Source organism: Erinaceus europaeus, chromosome 12 (genome assembly GCF_950295315.1).
Source record: "Erinaceus europaeus chromosome 12, mEriEur2.1, whole genome shotgun sequence".
NCBI classification, from domain to species: domain Eukaryota; kingdom Metazoa; phylum Chordata; class Mammalia; order Eulipotyphla; family Erinaceidae; genus Erinaceus; species Erinaceus europaeus.
In genome coordinates, this window is record NC_080173.1 from 77,017,343 (window position 1) to 77,040,426 (window position 23,084).

General features: G+C 43.1%; 1 protein-coding gene across 1 annotated transcript; it reads left to right on the top strand.

Moving 5' to 3' along the window:
* The first annotated feature begins 9,218 nt into the window (after window positions 1–9,218).
* CRYBA1 (crystallin beta A1) lies at window positions 9,219–23,013 on the top strand. The gene is made up of 6 exons (XM_007520448.2): window positions 9,219–9,354; window positions 12,874–12,938; window positions 14,208–14,326; window positions 15,725–15,866; window positions 21,797–21,939; window positions 22,729–23,013. Exons 1-6 carry the CDS (start codon window positions 9,324–9,326, stop codon window positions 22,874–22,876), a joined length of 648 nt encoding a protein of 215 aa, XP_007520510.2. The 5' UTR covers window positions 9,219–9,323; the 3' UTR covers window positions 22,877–23,013.
* Window positions 23,014–23,084: the final 71 nt, after the last annotated feature.

The following is a 23,084-nucleotide window of genomic DNA, read 5'->3' on the forward strand; positions in this document are numbered from 1 at the left end:
CCTACAGGTGGGGATGGGAACTCAAACCCAGACCCTTGCTCACTGTAATCAACCAGTGTGTCACTGCCTGGCCCTGTCTCTTTTTCTATCTTCCCTCTCTTCTCAATTTTTCTCTGTTTCTATCTGATAATAATAATTAAATATTTAAAATAAATAAATTGATAAATATAAATAAACAAGAATTTGTTACTTAGAAATAGAACCAAATAGTAACAAAAAAATGGAAATGCAAAGTTCAGAATTAAAATCTTTGTCTTATTCTGAAAACTAGAGAGATTGATTTAATTTAATATGGGAGTATAATTATTAAAATGTTTGAAATAGAATGCATGCTTTTCTTTTCTTTTTCTTTTCTTTTCTCTCTCTTTTTTTTTTTTTTTTTTTTTGCCTCCAGGGGGGCTTGGTGCCTTGCCTGCACTACGAATGAATCCACTGCTCCTGGAGGCTATTTTTCTCCCTTTTGTTGCCCTTGCTGTTTATCCTTTTTGTTGTTATTGCTGTCATTGCTGTTGGATAGGACAGAGAGAAATAGAGAGAGGAGAGGAAGACAGAGGCGGGAGAGAAAGACAGACAGACATCTGCAGACCTGCTTCACTGCTTGTAAAGTGACCACCCCTGCCTGCAGGTGGGGTTCGAACTCCAGTCCTTGTGCTTTGTGCCATGTGCGCTTAACCTGCTGCACTACCGCCCGGCCCCCTAAATGCATCCTTTTCAAACCAGTGCAGGAGGGAAACGATAACTCAAAAAAAAAAAAAAATCAATCAGAAGGAAAGAGCAGAGAGGGAGAGGCACAGAAAACATGATAAATAAAAGAATAAAAAAAGATTGTAGAGTCTGTGAGGCATCTCAGAAGTATTGTACCGGAGTCGGGCTGTAGTGCAGCGGGTTAAGCGCAGGTGGCGCAAAGCACAAGGACCGGCATAAGAATCCCGGTTCCAACCCCGGCTCCCCACCTGCAGGGGAGTCGCTTCACAGGCGGTGAAGCAGGTCTGCAGGGGTCTTTCTTTCCTCCTCTCTGTCTTCTCCTCCTCTCTCCATTTCTCTCTGTCCTATCCAACAACGACAACAACAATAATAACTACAACAATAATAAAACAACAAGGGCAACAAAAGGGAATAAATAAAAAAAAAATTTTTTTTTTAAGTTAAACAAGCATAAAAAAAAAAAGAAGTATTGCACATGGGTTCACTCCCAGACACCACATAAACAAAGGTAAGACTGTGAGGCCTGGAAGGTGGCTCAATGGATTAAAGTGTCGGATTGTCAAGGTAAGGTCCTGAGTTTATTCTGAAATCCCAGATTCAAGCTCCAGCACCACCCTAAGTCATCTTTGAATAGTGCTAGAAAGAGACAGAAACAGATACTGAAATTGAGCTAGAGATAGAGAGATAGACAGCTCTGAGGTTTAGAGAAATCAGTTAACAAGTTACTACCTTAGTACTCAGTCAGAGATGAGCTGTGCCCTGGTTGCTTTGCCATGCTTGCTACCCAGATTGGATCCAACCCTCACCACATTGGAGGAAGCTACAGGGCTGTGCTTTTATTCCTTCTCTCTTCTCTCTCTAACTCTCTGTCTTGTCTCTGTACCTGAAAAAGCCTGACCCAGAGCAGAGAAGCACGTGATGAAGAAAGGCAGGCAGCCTGATAGGGCAGCCTAGGAGGTGGTAAATTAAATAAAGTGTTGGACCCTCAATCACGAGGTCCTGAGTTCAAGCCCTTAGCAACATATGTGCTAGAATAATGCTCTCCATCTCTTTATCACTAAGAAATAAATCTTTTTTTCTCAGACAATAACCTGGGTCCACCTGCATATCAGATGTCAGGCTCAGGCAAAAACTAATAAAGTCATTGGCCCTTTGGAATATAAATAAACTAGGATTACTAACTATATAAAAAACAGAGGACCCCCCAAACTCTTCATCTGAACTATTCCAGCCTTTAGGTTCATGATTAGTCAATAATTTGTTTGGCTCTATATGTTAACTCTTTTTTTTAGCCACTATGTTCCAGATGCTAACATTATACCAGCCAGACTTCCCTGGGCAGACGACCCCACCAATGTGTCCCCGAACCCCGCTTCCCCAGAGACCTGCCCCACTAGGGAAAGAGAGAGACAGGCTGGGAGTATGGATCAACCTGCCAACACCCATGTTCAGTGGGGAAGCAATTACAGAAGCCAGACCTTCTAACTTCTGCATCCCACAATGATCCTGGGTCCATACTCCCAGAGGGATAAAGAATAGGGAAGTTTCCAGTGGAGGGGTTGGGATACAGAGCTCTGGTAATAGGAATTGTACCTATCTTATCCTATGGTCTTGTCAGTGTTTCCATTTTATTTTATTTTTAATTTCTTTATTGGGGAATTAATGTTTTACATTCAACAGTAAGTACAATAGTTTGTACATGCATAACATTCCCCAGTTTCCCATTTAACAATACAACCCCCACTAGGTCCTCTGTCATCCTTCTTGCACCTGTATTCTCCTCACCCACCCACCCCAGAGTCTTTTACTTTGGTGCAATACGCCAATTCCATTTCAGGTTCTACTTCTGTTTTCTTTTCTGATCTTGTTTTTCATTTTCTGCCTGAGAGTGAGATCATCCTATATTCATCCTTCTGTTTCTGACTTATTTCACTCAACATGATTTTTTCAAGGTCCATCCAAGATCAGCTGAAAACGGTAAAGTCATCATTTTTTATAGCTGAATAGTATTCCATTGTGTATATACCACAACTTGCTCAGCCACTCATCTATTGTTGGACACCTGGGTTGCTTCCAGGTTTTGGCTATTACAAATTGTGCTGCCAAGAACATATGTGTACACAGGTCTTTTTGGATGGATGTGTTGGGTTCCCTAGGATATATCCCCAGGAGGGGAATTGCAGGGTCATAGGGCAGGTCCATTTCTAGCTTTCTGAGAGTTCTCCAGACTGTTCTCCACAGAGGTTGGACCAATTGACATTCCCACCAGCAGTGTAGGAGGGTTCCTTTGACCCCACACCCTCTCTAGCATTTGCTGCTGTTACCTTTTCTGATGTATGACATTCTCACAGGAGTGAAGTGGTATCTCATTGTTGTCTTTATTTGCATTTCTCTGACAGTCAGAGACTTGGAGCATTTTTTCATGTGTTTCTCAGCCTTTTGGATCTCTTCTGTGGTGAATATTCTGTCCAAGTCCTCCCCCCATTTTTGGATGGGGTTATTTGTTGCCTTTTTGTTGAGTTTGGCAAGCTCTTTATATATTTTGGTTATTAGCCTCTTGTCTGATGTATGGCATGTAAAGATCTTCTCCCATTCTGTGAGGGGTCTCTTGGTTTCTTTTGCTATGAAGAAGCTTTTTAAATTGATGTAGTCCCATAGGTTTATACTTGCCTTAGTCTTATTTGTAATTGGATTCATTTCATTGAAGATGTCTTTAAAGTTTATGCGGAAAAGAGTTCTGCCAATAGTTTCCTCTAAGTATCTGATAGTTTGTGGTCTACAATCCAAGTCCTTGATCCACTTGGAATTTACTTTTGTATTTGGTGAAATACAGTGGTTCAGTTTCATTCTTTTGCATGTTTCAACCCATTGTTTCCAATACCATTTGTTGAAGAGACTCTGGTTTCCCCATTTAATAGTCTGGGCCCCTTTGTCAAAGATTAGATGTCCATAGGTGTGGGGATAATAATTATTTTTTATACTTATTTATTTATTTTTCCTTTTGTTGTCCTTGTTGTTTAACATTGTTGTGGTTATTTATGTCATTGTTATTGGATAGGACAGATAGAAATGGAGAGAGGAGGGGAAGACAGAGAGGGGGAGAGAAAGATAGACACCTGCAGACCTGCTTCACTGCTTGTGAAGCGACTCCCCTGCAGGTGGGGATCTGGGGGCTCAAACTGGGATCCTTATGCCTGTCCTTGCACTTTGTGCCACATGCACTTAACCCTCTGCACCACCGCCTGACTCCCTTTCCCCCAGTTTTTCTCTCTATTCAGTTTTAGCACTGCATTCTGCTAGTCAAGATATCTGAAGGGCACCAGCGTCTTGGGGACAGGATTGTGAACTGTGTTCTCTGCCCATTCATTACATAAGTAACTGGAGCAAATATAGCTATGGATTTAGAGATTATGACTGACATCAAGGGAAATGTGACTACTCTCCCCCCGACGAAAAAAAATGTGGCATGTGGCACGGTCAGTTTGAATCTTGGGGTCATCCACCACAGAGCTGCATGCCAAGCATGGTAGATGCTCAGAACTTAAAGGATAACTTGGATCCTCTGGCCTTGCCTGAGGGTCCAGGGGGCCCAGTGTGGGAAGCATGAAATCATGAGGACAGGGCAATCACTACACTCAGCACTTTGTGGCAAGAGCATAATGGGGCTGACCAGGCGGTTGAGCAGCACTTTTGTTGTCTAAGGATAAGCAGGATGGATACAAAGCAAAAGGCCTGGTCAGCAGCATTCAGCCAGCTCTCCAACGAGGAGATGCCTCGAGGGATCTCTTCGCCATGTCTCTTGTGACACCTGTAAACAAACAAGAGAAACAAGGCCTGATTGTTTTATTTTATTTTATTTTACAAGGTAAGCACTGGGAGAAAACCTGGAGTATACCTGCAGCCCCTCACTCTTTCTGAACACATTCTGCAGCTGTCCATTCCTCTGCTCCCAGCATTCAGGGGTGCCTACCTGCTCCACAGTGCTGTGTGCTCAGGCCCAGGCTACCTGCTTGATTCCTCTGCATGTGACTGGCTTAAGGACACTTCAACTCGGTTCGGTCTAACTCAATCTCTTGAAACTGCAACTTAAATCATCTCATTTCAACTGGAACCCTATGGAACAGATAGGAAAAACAGTTATCTAGATGAGATACACTCTAAGTGAGTCTCAGCCCACTCTGTCCACTACAACTGAGCAGTCCAGTGGTGTCTTATCTATGGTGGTTAGAACTAGCAAATTTAAGTATAGGACAACTAGTTACATTTGAATTCCAGAAAACCCATGGCTATTTTGTAGGTCTCCAGCATTTTATCAGACACTTTTTCTTTTTTTCTTTTCTCTTTTTTTTTTCTATTGATTTACTTATTCCCTTTTGTTGCCCTTGTTTTATTGTAGTTTTTTATTGTTATTGATTTCATTGTTGTTGGCTAGGACAGTGAGAACTGGAGAGAGGAGGGAAAGACAGAGAGGGGGAGAGAAAGACAGACACCTGCAGACCTGCTTCACCGCTTGTGAAGCGACTCCCCTGCAGGTGGGACTTTTCTCTTTATTTTTATTTTTTTGCCTCCAGGGTTATCACTGGAACTTGGTGCTTGCAGTATGAACCACTACTTCTGGAGGCTATTTTTTCCCTTTTGTTGCCCTTGTTTATCATTGTTGTTGTTGTTATTGTTGGATAGGACAGAGAGAAATCGAGCGAAGAGGGGAAGACAAAGAGGGAGAGAGAAAGATAGACACCTATAGACTTGTGCATGTGAAGTGACCTTCCTGCAGGTGGGAAGCTGGGGGCTCAAACCAGGATCCTTACGCTTGTCCTTGTGCTTCACACCATGTTCACTTAACCTGCTGTGCCACTGACCAGCCCCCTAGATATTTTTTCTTAAGTCTTTGTTTGCTCCAGCTTCTCTCTCTGAGAATCTGGCACAGAATGGTGTCTGATTTGGCACAATCAATAATGTACAGTCATTTACTAAGCTCTGGCTACCTAACACTGCTGCAAACATTTTTATCTCCCTTCACCTGCAAGTTGAATGAGAAGACTTTTCTGGAGGACCTGCTATATTTCAGTAGGATATAAATCTCCCAAATAAAGATGTTGAGCACAAACACAATGTAGAAGGTCAGCTGTGCTAAGCTAAGTAATTAATATATCACAGCTACCAATGTGCTCTTAAGCTCACCAAATTCAACACAGACTATTATTCATTCATGAAAAATGTTTAAGAAGGGACTCAGAAGATAGCATGATTATGCAAAAAGACTTTTATGACTGAGACACCAAAGGTCCCAGGTTTAATCCCCAACACTACCATGAGCTGAGCAGTACACTGGAAAAACAATACAAACAGGGGGCTGGGTGGTGGCACACCTGGTTGAGTACACACATTACAGTGTGCAAGGACCCAGGTTCAAGCCCCTGTTCCCCACTTGTAGGGGGAAAGCTTTTCAGTGGTGAAGCAGGGCTGCAGTTCTCTCTGTCTCTCTCCTTTCTATCTCTCTCTACCCTCTAGCTGTCTCTTTCAATAAATAGATAATAAAATATTTTTTTAAAAAATAAACCATTCGGGCAGGGAAAGATAGCATAATGGCTTTGCAAGGAGACTGTCATACCTGAGGCTCCAAAGTCCCAGGTTCAATTCCCTGTACCACCATAAGCTGAGCAGTGCTCTGGTAAATAAATAAATAAATAAACCATTTATTTAAAAAATTATTGAATTAGGAGGATGACAAAAACTGAAAATAGAACGATGAACAAGACAAAGTCCCTGTCTCCACAGAGCATAAAATCTAATAGAATAAATAAGCAGATGATTAAACAATTTATTTCTTTTTATATATATATATATATTTTTTTAATTTATTTTCTCTTTTGTTGCCCTTGTAGTTTTATTGTTGCTGTAATTATTGTTGTTGTTGATGTCATTGTTGTTGGATAGGACAGAGAGAATTGGAGAGAGGAGGGGAAGACAGAGAGGGGGAGAGAAAGACAGACACCTGCAGACCTGCTTCACCGCCTTTGGGTGGGGAGCAGGGACTCAAACCGAACAATTTATTTCTTAAAGTACCTTCCTCTCCCCTCCTTCTCCCACCCCTTTTATCAGAGCACTGCTCAGCTCTGGCTTATGGTGGTGCTGAGGACTGAACCTGAGACCTTGGAGCCTCAGGCATGGAAGTCTTTTTTTTTTAATATTTATTTTATTTATTTATTCCCTTTTGTTGCCCTTGTTGTTTTATTGTTGTAGTTATTATTGTTGTTGTCGCTGTTGGATAGGACAGAGAGAAATGGAGAGAGGAGGAGAGAAAGATAGACACCTGCAGACCTGCTTCACTGCCTGTGAAGCGACTCCCCTGCAGGTGGGGAGCCGGGATTGGAACCGGGATTCTTATGCCGGTCCTTGTGCTTTGCGCCACCTGCGCTTAACCCGCTGCGCTACAGCTCGACTCCCTCTTTTTTTTTTTTTTTTTGCCTAACCATTATGCTCTCTCCCCAGAACTCTCAAAATATCTTTAATCATTTTGATAGAGAAAATTTGTTCACACTGTTCAAAACAAAAAATACAGAAAAATGTATTAAGGGGGGCTGGATGGAGGTACACCTGGTTAAGCACACATAGTACTATGTGCAATGACCAGGGTTCAAGCCCTTGCTCCCCATCAGAGATGGGGATGCTTCACAAGTGGTGACGCAGGTCTGCCAGTGTCTGTCTTTCTCTTTCCCTTTCTATATTCCCTTCCTCTCTCAATTTCTCTCTTTCCTATCCAATAAAATAGAAAAAAAGGAAAGAATAGTCCCTGGAAGCTTCAGTGCTGGCACTAAAACACGGAGATAATCCTGAAGGCAAAAAAAAAAAAAAAAGAAAAAGAAAGTCTTGTTGGAGCTGGGTGGTGCACACCTGTAGAACACATATACTATAATGAGCAAGGACTTGGGTTCAAACCCCCAGTTCCCACCTGCAGGGGTAAAAGCTTTATGAATGATGAAGCAGTGTTGCAGGTGTCTTTCTATGTCTTTCCTTTCCCACCACCCACTTCTCTCTCGATTTCTGACTTGTCTCTATCCAATACATAAATAAAGATACTAAAAGAAAAAAAATTTGAAGTATTCTTATATCTGAGCCCCAAGTACCTTAGTTCTCCTTGGAGTTCAATATTTCTGCTTTCTAACATGTCTATGCGGGGCCAGGTGGTGGCGCACCTAGTTGAATGCACATGTTACAATGCTCAAGGACCAGGTCCAAGCCGCCCAGTTTAAGGGGGACAGCTTTGTAAGTGGTGAAACAGGGCTTTAGGTGTATCTCTGTCGCTCTCTATCAGCCCCTTTCCTCTCAATTTCTGGCTGTCTCTATTCAACAAGTAAATAAAGATTAAAAAAAACTAGTGAACATGCTAAAATGTCTATGGCATCATCAATACAATAGTGGGAAACTACAGGATGCAAAGAGCACACTACAGGGGCAGCTAACCCAGTCCAGAAGGTAGAGAAAAAGGAATGAATGAATGAATGAACAAATGAACGAACAGCTGAATAAGACCTTGGTTCTGGGGAGGAAACGAAAGGAAGGGGAAGAAGAGCACCAACTAAGGATAGCTGGTCTCTGTAACCCTTGCACAATATCTAGGGGCTAGAGCCTGTCTTGAGCCCCTTGCCAATTATTGATCCAGACCACAAATTAATTAAATAACAGATATCCTGGGGTGGCACACCATCCTTAGCATCAGGCCTTTATGTGTTAGGGACCAGGTGGTGGCATCCTGTAAAGTGCACATGCTACTAGGTACAAGGACCCCTAGTCCCCACCTGCAAAGGGAGAGCTTCACAAGTGGTAAAGCAGTGCTACAGCTCTTGTTCTCTCTCTCTCTCTCTCTCTATCTCCCACTTCCCTCTCAGTTTCTCTTTCTCTATTTAAAAAATAAATAAGTAGGCCACGAGGAGCAGAGGATTTGTTGTTCAGGTACCGAGCCCCACCAATACCCAGGTGGCAATCACAAAAGTAATTAAATAAATAAATATTTTTTAAAAAGTCATGTCTGGGGGCCGGGTGGTGGTGCACCTGACTGAGCACACATATTACAGTGCACAAGGACCCAGGTTTGAGCCTCCGGTCCCCACCTACAGAGAGAAAGCCTTGCAAGTGGTGAAGCGGATCTGCAGGTATCTCTCTGTCTTTCTCCCTCCCTATGTCCCTTCCTCCTCTCAATTTCTGGCTGTCCCTATGCAATAAATAAATAAATATAACTTAAAAAAAGAAAGAAACTTTAAAAAAAAAGTTACGTCTGTATAGAAAGTTCTGTCCAAATCTCCTGTCTGAGATGTGAGATGTATTTTTTGATGGTTGACATGATTTGGAGTCTTAGGAAGGTCCTGGGGTGGCAGGAGGAACCTGGAGAAGGCAGAGGACAAGCATTCCCCCTGTTCTGAGAGCTGAGATCATAGCAGTGGGGCCTCTTTGCATTTCTGTATCCCTCCTTTAAACAAAGGCCTGAGGAATGCCTGCCCAGCAGCCCGAGCCACCAAAGCTCTGGGGATCAAAAGGGAACAAAAGAAGAGTGCTGACAGGGCCAGAGACCATGGACTATAGGACTATAAAGGGCAGGGCCACAGAGGAAGTGGCACCAGATGGAGACCCAGACTGTGCAGCGGGAACTGGGTGAGTAAAGCCCTGAGGGGTGCCCTGGCCCTTCCACCCCCACCCCCACTGAAGAGATACCTCGATGGACCAATTTTCATGTCTTGTAATTATGAGCCTGCTAGGATGGCAGGAAAGGAGTGAGGAACTCTAGGCGAGGCATCCTTCTCTCACCACCCCACTGGGGTCAGCAAAGGCCAACAACCACCTCCCTACCCATGATGGTCATGGTCTAGGACCCCAAGAAAGGAAGGAAGGAACAGGCTCCCGGCACGTAAGAAGAAGGGATGGGGTTGGAGGAATTGGGAAATACTACTCAAAGGTTCAGAATGAAAAGGTCTACTGGAGCTTAAAGTTAATTCCTGAGTTCAATTAATTGTCAGAGAAAAAGAATGGCTGTTCTGAGTAAAAAAAAAAACTGAGGCAAAAGCTGAGACGTGGTACAATGGTAGAGGGCAGGACTTAGATTGTGGGGGTATCAGATTTTCTCCCTCCATCCCTGGAGCTGCACTGCACTCGCCAGAGTGGTCCTCTAACTTCAGTCTCTCTATTTCTCTCATATACATACATATATATATATATATATATATATATATATATATATATATACAAAATTCTATTTTATTTATGTTTTACCAGAGCTCTGGTCATTTCTGGCTTATGGTAATATGGGGGATTGAGTCTGGAACTTTGGAGCCCCAAGTATGAGTCTTTTTGCATAACCATTGCGCTACACACCCCTAGTGCCTGTCTTCTTTCTTTCCTCTGCCTTCTTCTTGCCACTTTACTGTCTGCTTCAGTATCCCTGTTTGTAAAATGGAAACAATGATAGTACTTATTGCCTAGGCTTTCTCTTTTTGTCACTAGGGTTATTGCTGAGGCTCAGTGCCTGCACTATGAAACCACTGCCTTGGCAGCCATTTTTTGCCTTTCTATTTTATTTGCTATTACAACAGAAAAATTGAGAGGGGCGGGGGGGGGGGATAGAGAAAGAGAGAAAAAGATAGACACCTGCAGACCTGCTTCACCACTCTTGAAGTTTCCCCCCTGCAGGTGTGGAGCTGGGGTTCAAACCCAGATTCTTGAGCACGGTAATGTGAGCTAATCTGGATATACTACCACCCAGGTCCCTTTCATAGGTTGTGAATATTAAATGCAGTGATGTATGAAAAGCATTTAGAACAGAGACTGGTACCAAGAGTCAACTTGGCAGATAAAATACATGTCTTACCATGCATGGAGCCCTGGGTACCATCCCTGGTAGCACATGGTTGCACCAGAGACAGCACTGAAGGAACTCTGTAGGTGATGAAACAATGTTCTCCCCACCCCACCCCATTTTCAATAGAATTTTAAAAATCAGGTCAGAGTCAGTGAAATAACTCACTTGCATAGTGTACTGGCTTGTCATATGCAGAACCCAGGTTCTTTTTTTTTTTAATTTCTTTATTGGGGGATTAATATTTTACAGTCGAAAGTAAATACAATAGTTTGTACATGCATAACATTTTTCAGTTTTCCACATAACAATACAGCCCCCACCAGGTCCTCTGTCATCTTTTTCCAGGACTTGTACTCTCCCCCTCACCCACCCCAGAGTCTTTTACTTTGGTGCAATACACCAACTCCAGTTCAGGTTCTACTCGTGTTTGCTCTTCTGATCTCGTTTTTCAACTTCTGCCTGAGAGTGAGATCATCTCATATTCATCCTTCTGTTTCTGACTTATTTCACTTAACATTATTTCTTCAAGCTCTATCCAGGATGGGCTGAAAACACTGAAATCACTATTTTTAATAGCTGAGTAGTATTCCATTGTAACAACTTGCTCAGCCACTCATCTGTTGTTGAACACCTGGGTTGCTTCCAGGTTTGGGCTATTACAAATTGTGCTATTATGAACATAGGTATACACAGATCTTTTTGGACGGAGCACAACCCAGGGTCTAATCCAGCCCTCACTGCATTGTAGAAAGCTTTGGTGCTGTGGTCTCTTCCATTTTTTCTCTCTGCCTCTATCTAGGGAAAAAAAAAGTCAGGCCTAGAAGGTGGCTCAGTGACATCACTCAAGTTTGAGGCCCTGGGTTCATTCCCTGGCACTGCTTAGAACAGGGCCTTATCAACTGAGATAATACAATGGCCATGTAAAAGGACTTTCATTCCTGAGGCACCAAAGGTCCTAGGTTCAGCCCTTGAGGAGGCAAAGTCAAGACCAGTTTCATCTAGAAGAGAGATAAGTAGGAAGGGAATGGTAGCACTCTCATGCACCGTTGGTCAGTTTGAGAAAGTCAGATGAGGTCATATAAAAGTTCTGTACTGGGGCGGAGGGTAGATAGCATAATGGTTATGCAAAGGGACTCTCACGCCTGAGGCGCCAAAGTCCCAGGTTCAATCCCCCTCACCACCATAAGCCAGAGCTGAAGTTCTGTACTGGGGGCCGGGCGGTAGCACAGAGGGTTAAACGCACATGGCGCCAAGCACAATGATCAGCTCAAGGATCCCGGTTCAAGCCCCCGGCTTCCCACCTGCAGGGGGGTCGCTTCACAAGCAGTGAAGCAGGTCTGCATCTTTCTCTCCCCCCCTCTGTCTTCACCTCCTCTCTCTATTTCTCTCTGTCCTATCCAACAACAAAAACAATGGCAATAATTACAAGGGCAACAAGATGTTGGGGGGGGGGGGAAGGGGGAAGGCCGGGGGTTGGGCGGTAACACAGCAGATTACGCACATACGGCGCTAGCGCAAGGACCTGCTCAAGGATCCTGGTTCGAGCCCTTGGCTCCCCACCTGCAGGGGGTCGCTTCACAAATGGTGAAGTAGATCTACAGGTGTCTTTTTCTCCCCATCTCTGTCTTTCCCTCCTCTCTCCATTTCCCTCTGTCCTATCCCTCAGTGATATCAATGACAACAATAATAATAACCACAATGATAAAACAAGGGCAACAAAAGGGAAAAGAAATAGCCTCCAGGAGCAGTGGATTCATGGTGCAGGCACCAAGCCCCAGCAATAACCCTGGAGGGAAAAAAAAAAAAAAAAAGTTCTGTACTATTGCCAGTAGTGCTGGCAAAACAGCTTACTTGGATAGTGCACTGCTTTGTCATGTGTGTGACCTAGGTTCCAGTCTGTTCCCCACTGTATTTAAGGAAGCTTTGGTGTTCTTCTCTCCCTCTCCCCCTCTTCTTTCTAATTCAATAAATAAATAAATAAATGTTGCCAAGGGATTTACACTGGGGCTATCTGAGACTGAAGCGTTGCTGCCACCTGTAGGGGGTGGCTGGAGGCAGGCAAGAGACCCAGATGTGCAATTATCAAGTCATGATGTCTTGTACTCAGCTTATTTGCATTATTGCTTCTAGCCCTGAACTCTTCACACAGAAGCTTTACCAATGGAAAAACAACTTGAGGCTCAATGAGCAAAGAGGCAGAACTAGGTTTCTAACCAAAGATGTGTATTGGGCTTCAAACCTCTGTTACTTCCCCTGTACTCTTTCATGTCATCCTACATCTCAAAGGATATGTCAGTGGTGTGTGTTCTGTCTTCCAGAAACTCTTCCAACCACCAAGATGGCTCAAACCAACCCTATGCAAGGGTCCCTGGGGCCATGGAAGGTAAGTCTCCCTTCACACACAAAACTGAGGAATCCTACATGGTAGGAAGTAAGATGCTGTTAAAGCAGCCCAAGGGTTATCCTTCCCTTGGGACAGTCTGGTTTACTGAAAAATCACTGGTTTGTAAGAGAAAGGTTCACTCCAGGTTCAGATGCTATCTCAGGATTCATTTGGACAGGAAGATGATGAGCCTGAAAGTTCATGATGGGGGTTAGATAATTTTCCAGTTCAACTGTCTTCTACACTGCTAAAATCATTTTAATATAGAACAACCCAGGGTAGATTATGCCCACAGAGAAAGCTGGAGACCCAGAAAAGAGATCTGCCACTAGATCCCAATAGAAGTGATAGGACCCAAGACTCCTGAGTGCTAGCCTGGACTGGTTGGTTATGCTTGGTGTAACCAGTCCTTGGGCTTTCATTACTTTCCCCATCACCCCCACCCTCTGTATTGGGTCACTCTGAGCCTGGTTCTTAACTTTAGGAGTTGTCCTCTAGCCAGGTTCAAGATGCAGGTTCTAGTTTAAGGCACAATGAAGGTTTATCACAAATCCTCCTTTACACTTCAGGCTTATATAGCAGGTGTGGCTGAAGAAGCTAAAAGAATTCCCAGGGAGTCAGGTGGAAGTGCAGCGGGTTAAGCGCAGGTGGCGTGAAGTGCAAGGACAGGCGTAAGGATCCCAGTTTGAGCCCCTGACTCCCCACCTGCAGGGTGGTCGCTTCTGAAGAGGTGAAGCAGGTCTGCAGGTGTCTATCTTTCTCTCCCTCTCTCTTTCTTCCACTTCTCTCTCCATTTCTCTCTGTCCTATCCAACAACAGTGACATCAGTAACAATAATAACTACAACAATAAAACAACAAGGGCAACAAAAGGGGATAAATAAATAAATAAAATTTTTAAAATAATAATTCCCAGAAAGTTCCTGGAACTCCCAGAACCTTGGGATCTGGGCTAGACATTGTACATAACACACTGTGGAATAAGAGTCTGTCTACTTTGTGAGCTAGAATCCCTGGAAAACCATTCTTATCATAAACACATTTTCCACAGTTACTCCTTGCCTGGCAGTGTGAACACCATCAACCTAGTAGTAATAATTCAAACCTCTTCATCCTATCTTGTCTACACTAAAAGAGACAAACTCATGTATCTGGAGCTGTAGCTAGTGATGAAACACATAGAACAGACACAAGTTAATTTGTTGAACTCGACCTCTGTTCTTCCAGAAATATTACCGTTTAACTCTTTTCCCATTCAATCTCATTTTAGATAACCATCTATGACCAAGAGAACTTTCAGGGCAAAAGAATGGAGTTTACCAGTTCGTGCCCAAATGTCTTTGAGCGTAGTTTTGATAATGTCCGTTCTCTCAAGGTGGAATGTGGCGCGTGAGTATGGAGCTCTGCAGAAGCTCTGGCCTTTTTTTTTTTTCTCTCTCTCTCTCTCCTGTTTCCTTCACATGTGATACCATAAAAGTGGAGATTTGAAAAGAAAAATGTTTTATTTCTGAAATTCAGATCTCATCTTATAAATAAATCACTACATGTGTGATTTAGTAGCCCAAAGATAGAAGGAACATGAGGTTCTTAGTGATTTGGGGGATGATCAAAGACATATACAGGGGTGGGGAGACAGCATAATGGTCTGCAAAAGACTTTCATAACTGAGGCTCAGAGGTCCCAGTTTCAATCCCCATCACCACCTTTAGCCAGAGCTGAGCAATGCTCTGGACTTTCTGTGTTTCTCTCTCATTAAAATAGGTATAAAAATTTAAGAAGACATATACACATGGGGCAGGACAATGACAGTAATTAAATCTTCTACCTAGGATATCCTCAAAATAGCCAAAGGATGTGTGAGTTTTCTTGCTGGCAGAAAATAGGCAGCTGTCAAGCTGTAGCCTCTATAATTATTGTCCCTCTTTCCTGTTTGAGTGTAGACTCTGCTAGCTAATTTCTCTATGTTAAAAGAAACTCAACAACATCAAGTCTCAAGAGCCATGTTAGTTCCTAGTTAGTCTTCTTAGAGATTCCTGTTGATGATTTAACTCCTTGGTGAGGAAGACCTCTTATTTTGTCTTTTGACTCTTGACTGACTATTCATACTTTTACTATTAGACTGCAAACATGTAGGGATGGGACTCTCCACTAGCTTAGGTAGAACTGGCTTTACACATGGAAAGATCCACAGTTGCTCACCACTAAAACTGAGCTCTTTGATCCTTTAAAAGGTGTAATACCTCAAGGTGGAGTCAGTAACTGTGACCTGGTTGTGAAAAACTGATCTGAAGTGGTTTAGTAAATAAAGCATAGTTCTGCAGCAGGTGGACAAAGAGCGCCCATAGTGGTAAGAAAACAAGAAAGAGACTAGGTAGAGTTGCCTCTTCACCCCTTTGCTTCCTTTGGAACAAACCAATCAGTTTGACTGGGGCTAAAACAACAGTCAGTCACTTGATCCTGAACCTACAGGTCCAAGTAGAGTGTGAGGTAACTCGGAGAGAAAGAAAATATAACTTTAGGCTGACTTTTAACATGCATAGTTCAGGCCAGTGATGCAGACTGTTTCAGTGGATAATCCCAAACTAAATATCACATCTACAAACCTGCTTAGTGCAACTGCCAGATGACTCCCTACCTCTTGCGATAGAAGTATTACTTTATATGGCTGTGCTGGAATTGACTTGGTATTCTACTCCATTAGTAACATTTAAAACAGAAAATTCCATCTCCCAGAGGTCATGTAGTCTCTTAACACTGTGAACAATTGCCTCTACTTGTCTTTGACAGCTGGATTGGTTACGAACACACCAGCTTCTGTGGCCAACAGTTTATTCTGGAGAGAGGAGAATACCCTCGTTGGGATGCCTGGAGCGGGAGTAATGCCTACCACATTGAGCGCCTCATGTCCTTCCGCCCCATCTGTTCTGCCGTGAGTCTCTAAATTTAATTAATTAATTCCTTTTTGTTGCCCTTGTTGTTTTATTGTTGTAGTTATTATTGATGTTGTTGTTGTTGGATAGGACAGAGAGAAATGGAAAGAGGAGGGAAAGACAGAGAGGCGGAGAGAAAGACACCTGCAGACCTGCTTCACCACTTATGAAAGGACTCCCCTGCAGGTGGGGAGCCAGGGACTCCAACCGGGATCCTTACGTTGGTCCTTGAGTTTGGCGCCACCTGTGCTTAGCCCACTGCACTACCACCCGACTCCCTCTAAATTTAATTTTTTTTAAAGATTTTAAAAAATATTTATTTATTCATTTCCTTTTTGCTGCCTTGTTGTTTTTATTGTTGTAGTTATTGTTGTTGTTGATGTCGTCGTTGTTGGATAGGACAGAGAGAAATGGAGAGATGAGGGGAGACAGAGAGGGGGAGAGAAAGACAGATACTTGCAGACCTGCTTCACCACCTGTGAAGTGACTCCCCTGCAGGTGGGGAGCCAGGGACTCGAACTGGGATCCTCAGGCCCGCAGGTCCTTGCACTTTGCGCCACATGCCCTTAACCCGCTGCGCTACCGCCCGACTCCCTAAATTTAATTTCTGTGCAAGTGAGGGATGGGACAATAAAGGGCTCAGATGCGTGGACATTTATGTTATTTTATCAGTTATTCTGAAATGCAACAGAAAGGCTAAAAGTTTTTTGTTGTTGTTGTTGTTTTATCTTTTTTTTTTATTATTTATTCCCTTTTGTTGCCCTTGTTGTTTTATTGTTGTAGTTGTTGTTGATCTCGTTGTTGTTGGATAGGACAGAGAGAAATGGAGAGAGGAGGGGAAGACAAAGAAGGGGAGAGAAAGATAGACACCTGCAGTCCTGTTTCACCGCTTGTGAAGCGATTCCTGTGCAGGTGGGGAGCCGGGGGCACAAACCGGGATCCTTACACTGGTCCTTGTGCTTAGCGCCACCTGCGCTTAACCCGCTGTGCTACCGCCTGCCTCCCAAGGCTAAAAGTTTTAAAAAGAAAAGAAAACCACACTTCTGTTCCTTAGACTACTGTTTGATCCCTCCCTCCCCCAGTGTTATTGCTGGGGCTTGGTGCCTGCAAGATGAATCCACTGTTCCAGTAGCCTTTCTCCCCCTCCTTTTTTCTTTATTTGAAAAGACGGAAAGACATTAGGGGGGGGGGGGTAATAGAGAAGGAGAGAGATAAGTGCAGTATTTGCCACACCACTCATGAAACTCACTCCTGCAGGTAAGGATCGGGAATTCAAACCCCAGTCCTTACATGTAGTCTTTTTTTTTTTTTAAAGATTTTTTTTATGTTTATTTATTTATTCCCTTTTGTTGCCCTTGTTGTTTTCTTATTGTTGTTGTAGTTATTGATGTCGTCGTTGTTGGATAGGACAGAGAGAAATGGAGAGAGGAGGGGAAGACAGAGAGGGAGAGAAAGATAGACACTGCCTGTGAAGCAACGTCCCTGCAGGTGAAGAGCCGGAGGCTTGAACCGGGATCCTTATGCTGGTCCTTTGGCTTTGCGCCACCTCTGCTTAACCCGCTGTGCTACCGCCTGACTCCCGTGACTTGTACTCTTAAACAGGTGTGCCACTGCCCAGCCCTCTGATTTTTTTCTTATACTAGACAATATTTCCCCAAAGCTAAAAGGAACATCTTTTTTTTTTTTTTTTTCTTGTCTGGACAGAGCTAACATGCATTCTGTTGCTGAGTTACCTCTCTGGACTAATTTTTACTTTATTTGCAAAAGAGATCAAAGCACCAGAGCACCAGTCCATCCATGGAGGTCCACCTCTTTTTTCTTCTTTGCTCATTCATGTGGTGTCAGAGATGGGACCTATGCATTTAAGGTATACACCCTCTTGCTGTGCAATTTCCCAGTTCAGAGTCTTCTTGTAGGTGGTAGTTAATAAATAAGCAAGAGCACAGATCTTGAAAAGTTCAGTGGACTAATGAGTGTGCATGCTTAGCATGGAGTAAAAAAAAAAAAAAAAAAAAAAGCAAGTCCTAGGCCAGTTAAATTTCGTGCTCTTTGCCTTGAAACAGGGTGATACTTAAATATCTGGGGCACCTGGTTGAGTGCTATGCTATCATGGGCAAGGACCCAAATTCAAGTTGCAGATCCCCGGCTTCAGGTGGTAAGCTTCATAAGCAGTGGAGCAGTGCTGCTTATCCCCCCCCCCCTCCTCCCCTCTCAATTTCTGTCTTGTCAAATAAAAAGGGAGGGGAGATGGCTATCAAGAGTCATGGATTTGTGTGTAGGCACCAAGCCCCAGCAATAACCCCAGTGACAATAAATAAGTAAATAAATAAATAAGGATGACTTATAAGCAAGTCTCTCAGTATATCTATTTTTAACACATAATAACCTTGCTCCCAACACTAAGAATTATTCAAGTATGTATCAGCCTAGGATGCTTCTAAAGTCTTAAAAGAATTATTCAAACAGGAGGCCAGGTGGTAGCACAGCAGGTTAAGCACACATGGCGCAAAGCACAAGGACTGGCTTAAGGATCCCAGTTTGAGCCCCTGGATCTCCACCTGCAGAGGGGTCGCTTCACAAGTGGTAGAACAGGTCTGCTGGTATCTTTCTCTCCCTTTCTCTGCCTCCCCTCCTCTCTCGAAAAGACAGCAACAACAATAATAACAACAACGATAAACAACAAGGACAACAAAAGGAGGGGGGAAGCCTCCAGTGGTCCGGGAGGTGGCGCAGTGATAAAGCTTTGGACTCTCGAGTGTAAGGTCCCGAGTTCGATCCCCGGCAGCACATGTGCCAGAGTGATGTCTGGTTCTTTCTCTCTCCTCCTATCTTTCTCATAAATAAATAAAATCTTAAAAAAAAAAAAAAAGATTCATAGTGCAGGCACCGAGCCCCAACCCTAGAGGGGAAAAAAAAAGAATTAAAAAAATAAAGTAAAAAGAATTATTCAGACAGAAGCAGAATATAGTTCTGTGGTGTGTTGAAATTCAAACAGAAGGGGGTCGGGCGGTAGCAGTGGGTTAAGCGCAGGTGGCGCAAAGCTCAAGGATCAGCGTAAGGATCCCGGTTCAAGACCCCGGATCCCCACCTGCAGGGGAGTCGCTTCACAGGCGGCGAAGCAGGTCTGCAGGTGTCTGTCTTTCTCTCCCCCTCTGTCTTCCCCTCCTCTCTCCATTTCTCTCTGTCCTATCCAATAACGAATGACATTAACAGCAACAATAATAACCACAACAAGGGCAACAAAAGGGGAAAATAGTGGCTTCCAGGAGCAGTGGATTCATGGTGCAGGCACTGAGCCCCAGCAATAACCTTAAAGGCAAAAAGAAATAAAAAGAAAAAAGAAAAAAAGAAATTCAAGCAGAAGCAGGATGACCTTCAGGGTTGTGTTTAAAATGACCACTGCTTTGAGAATGAGGCTGAACTAGATCCTTCCCAAGAATTCACACACAGGTGTGTGTTTCTCTTAATTTTAGTTTAGCTTTCTCATTGTAAAATTCTACCAAAATTCAAGAATTGAAGGAAACCCAAAGTACTTAAGATCTAAAAATACTGCCAATCTAGATGTGTTTTCACCTTCCACCCCCCAGTTTAATTTATACACAGTAAAATATAGATATTAGGTATGCATTCTCATTTGTTTTTTACAAATATTGTACTTTTTCAATGAGAGGGAGAGGTACAGATGGAAAGAGAGAGAGAGGCCAGAACACTGTTCAGCTCTGGTTTATGGTGGTGCTGGGGATTGAACATGGGAGCTTGGAGCCTCAGCCATGAAAATCTTTTTGTATAACCATTATACTGTCTCCCCATACTTCCTCATTAATTTTTTAAGGTTTTTTTTTTAAAAAAAGAATTATTTATTTCCTTTTTGTTGCCCTCGTTTTATTGTTGTTGTAGTTATTGTTGTTATTGATGTCGTCGTTGTTGGATAGGACAGAGAAAAATGGAGAGATGAGGGGAAGACAGAGAGGGGAGAGAAAGATAGACACCTGCAGACCTGCTTCACCGCCTGTGAAGCGACTCCCTGCAGGTGGGGAGCAGGGGGCTTGAACCGAGATCCTTATTCCAGTCCTTGCAGCTTTGCTCCACATGCACTTAACCCACTGCTACCGCCTGACTCCCCTCATTAATTTTTAAATTGTCTTTATTTATTGGATATAAACAGACAGGAATTGAGAGGGAAGGGAAACAGAGAGAGGAAGAGAAACAGAGAGACATCTGCGAGAGACATCTGCAGCACTGCTTCATCACTCACAAAGCTTTCCCCATGCAGGTGGGAACTGGAGGCTTGAACCCAGGTCCTTGTGCACTGTAACATGTTCACTCAGCCAGATGCACCACCACCTAGCCCCATTATTTTTTTTATTTTTTAATATTTAGTTATTCCCTTTTGTTGCCCTTGTTTTTATTGTTGTAGTTACTATTGTTGTTGATGTTGTCATTGTTGGATAGGACTGAGAGAAATGGAGAGAGGATGGGAAGGCAGAGGGGGGGAGAGAAAGATAGACACCTGCAGACCTGCTTCACTGCCTGTAAAGCGACTCCCCTGCAGGTGGGGCGCTGGGGGCTCAAACTGGATCCTTATGCCAGTCCTTGCGCTTTGCACCACCTGCACTTTAACCCACTGCGCTACCTACCGCCCGACTCCCCCATTAATTTTTAAAAATATATACACCCATGTAACAAACAGCCTAATCAGATACAGAACAAGTCTCTCATCCCATAGTTCTCTTTCCACGCAATTGCTCCTCCCCATTTTCTATTGCCACAGCTAATTTTGCCTGTTTGTAAACTTCATAAGATTAATCTCTGCCTTCCTAATTCGTGTGTAACACTCAAGTCCCCTACTGTACACATAGTGTTTATAATACCACATACTCCGATTTAGGTAGTTTGCAACAACACAAATTTTTCCTGCAGATATTAGGTCCACCCCACCGCTCGCCACTCCCCCCTCACAGACACAAAGACAGTCTTTCTTTGTTGTTTTGTGAGATCTTTTGCCACAGAATAAATATTATTCGATTCCTTGGTTATTTGTCAGGGTATATTTTCCTGTTGTCTTACTTTCATTTTTCATTTGCCACCAGGGTTAGGCCGCTGGGGCTCTATGTGGGAAATACAAATCCACCTCACCCATTTTTTTCCCCTCTTCTTTTTCTTTTTTCTCTTATTATCGGACAGGACAGAGAGAAATTGAAAGGGGAGGCAAAGAGGAAGATAGACACCTATACAGCTTGTGAAGTGTCTTTCCTGTGGACAGGGAGTAGGTGCCAGAGTTCAAAGCCCATTGCTACATGGGCATTCCATAACAGCAGGGGAAGCTCCAGGACTGTGTCTTTCCCCTCTATCTGAAATAGAAAAAAATATATATTTTAAAAAGGGGGGAGCGGTAGCTTAGCGGGTTAACCGCACGTGGTGTGAAGCGCAAGGACCGACACAAGGATCCCAGTTCAAGCCCCCAGCTCTCCACCTTCACAAGCAGTGAAGCTGGTCTGCAGGTGCTTTCTCTCCCCCACTCTGCCTCCCCTTCCCTCTCAATTTCTCTGTCCTATCCAACAACAATATCAATGACAACAATAACAATAATGACAAGGACAACAAAAAATGGGGGGGAAATGGCCTCCAGGAGCAGTGGATTTGTAGTGCAAATACCAAGCCCCAGCAATAATAACCCTGGAGGCAAAAAAAAAAAAGGGAGAGTGGGGGTAGATAGCATCATGGTTATGCAAAGAGACTCTTATGCCTGAGGCTCCAAAGTCCCAGGTTCAATCCCCTGCACTACCATAAACCAGAGCTGAGTAGTGCTCTGGTAAAAGAAAGAAAGAGAGAGAGAGAAAGGAAGGAAGAAAGGAAGAAAATCAACCTGGGAGAAAATTAACATGACAATAATCAACACTGATATATTTTTTAAATTTCTGGATTAAAGAATCACAAGGAGTCTAAGATTACCATCTTTGAGAAAGAAAATTTTATTGGACGCCAGTGGGAGATCTGTGATGACTACCCCTCCTTGCAAGCCATGGGTTGGTTCAACAATGAAGTTGGTTCCATGAAGATACAATGTGGAGCGTAAGTATAAAACATGGCTGGATTGCATTACAAAATAACTCTCATGGGTGCAAGCTTTCTAAATATTAATGCATAATAATTGAGTCTTATCAGATTTCATACATTCAGATATTTGTATGGCCATTACATTCTAGTTTTAAGTAATTTTAAATCTGAAGTTATTGGTGTCAAGTACCACTTAAGGTCACAAATTTCCAGCCAGCCCCACTCCCCACCCCAGCAATCCCTCTATGGAAATATTTATGTTTAGTGGTCCAGGAGGTGGCACAGTGGCTAAAGCACTAGACTCTCAAGAATGAAGTCTTGAGTTCAATCCCAGGCAGCACATGTACCAGAGTGATGTCTGGTTCTTTCTCTCTCTCCTTTCTCATTAATAAAAAAATTCTTGTGGTCCAGGAAGTGGCACAGTGGTTAAGGCACTAGACTCTCAAGCATGAGGTCCTGAGTTCAATCCCCGGCAGCACATGTACCAGAGTGATGTCTGGTTCTTTCTCTCTCTCTCCTACCTCTCTAATAATAAATAAAATATTTTTAAAAATAAAATAAATTCTTTTAAAAAAAGAGAAATATTTATGTTTGCTCTTAACTCATGAAAAGGGCTAACTCCCAATTAATTATAGTCATGTGGTGTTTATAAACAATGCTTGGCACATGTAATAGAATGGTTATTATTGCTTTCTAAGCCTAAAAAGCACTCTATACTATTGTGTTGAGGAAAGAGGCTCAGGTTTGGGGGTGTGGACCAGGTTCCTAAGTGGCTTTAATAGCAGTGTTCTTTGCATTTTATAGTTGGGTTTGCTACCAGTATCCTGGATACCGTGGATATCAGTTCATATTGGAATGTGACCATCATGGAGGAGACTATAAGCACTGGAGAGAGTGGGGTTCTCATGCGCAGACTTCCCAGATTCAGTCTATTCGCCGTATCCAACAATAGTGGATGAAAAATTCCAGAGAATTCCTCATACATGAGACCTAGCTAAGCAATCTAGAATGAGTATTATGTTCTGCTCAGACATTGCTTTCAAATGTTAGCTGCTGAAAACCATAATAAATGTCATTTTAAAAAGAAAACCGTTGTAGACTGAACTAACTCATGATTTATATAATCACACTATACGGGTGAAAATTTTTAAATACAAGTC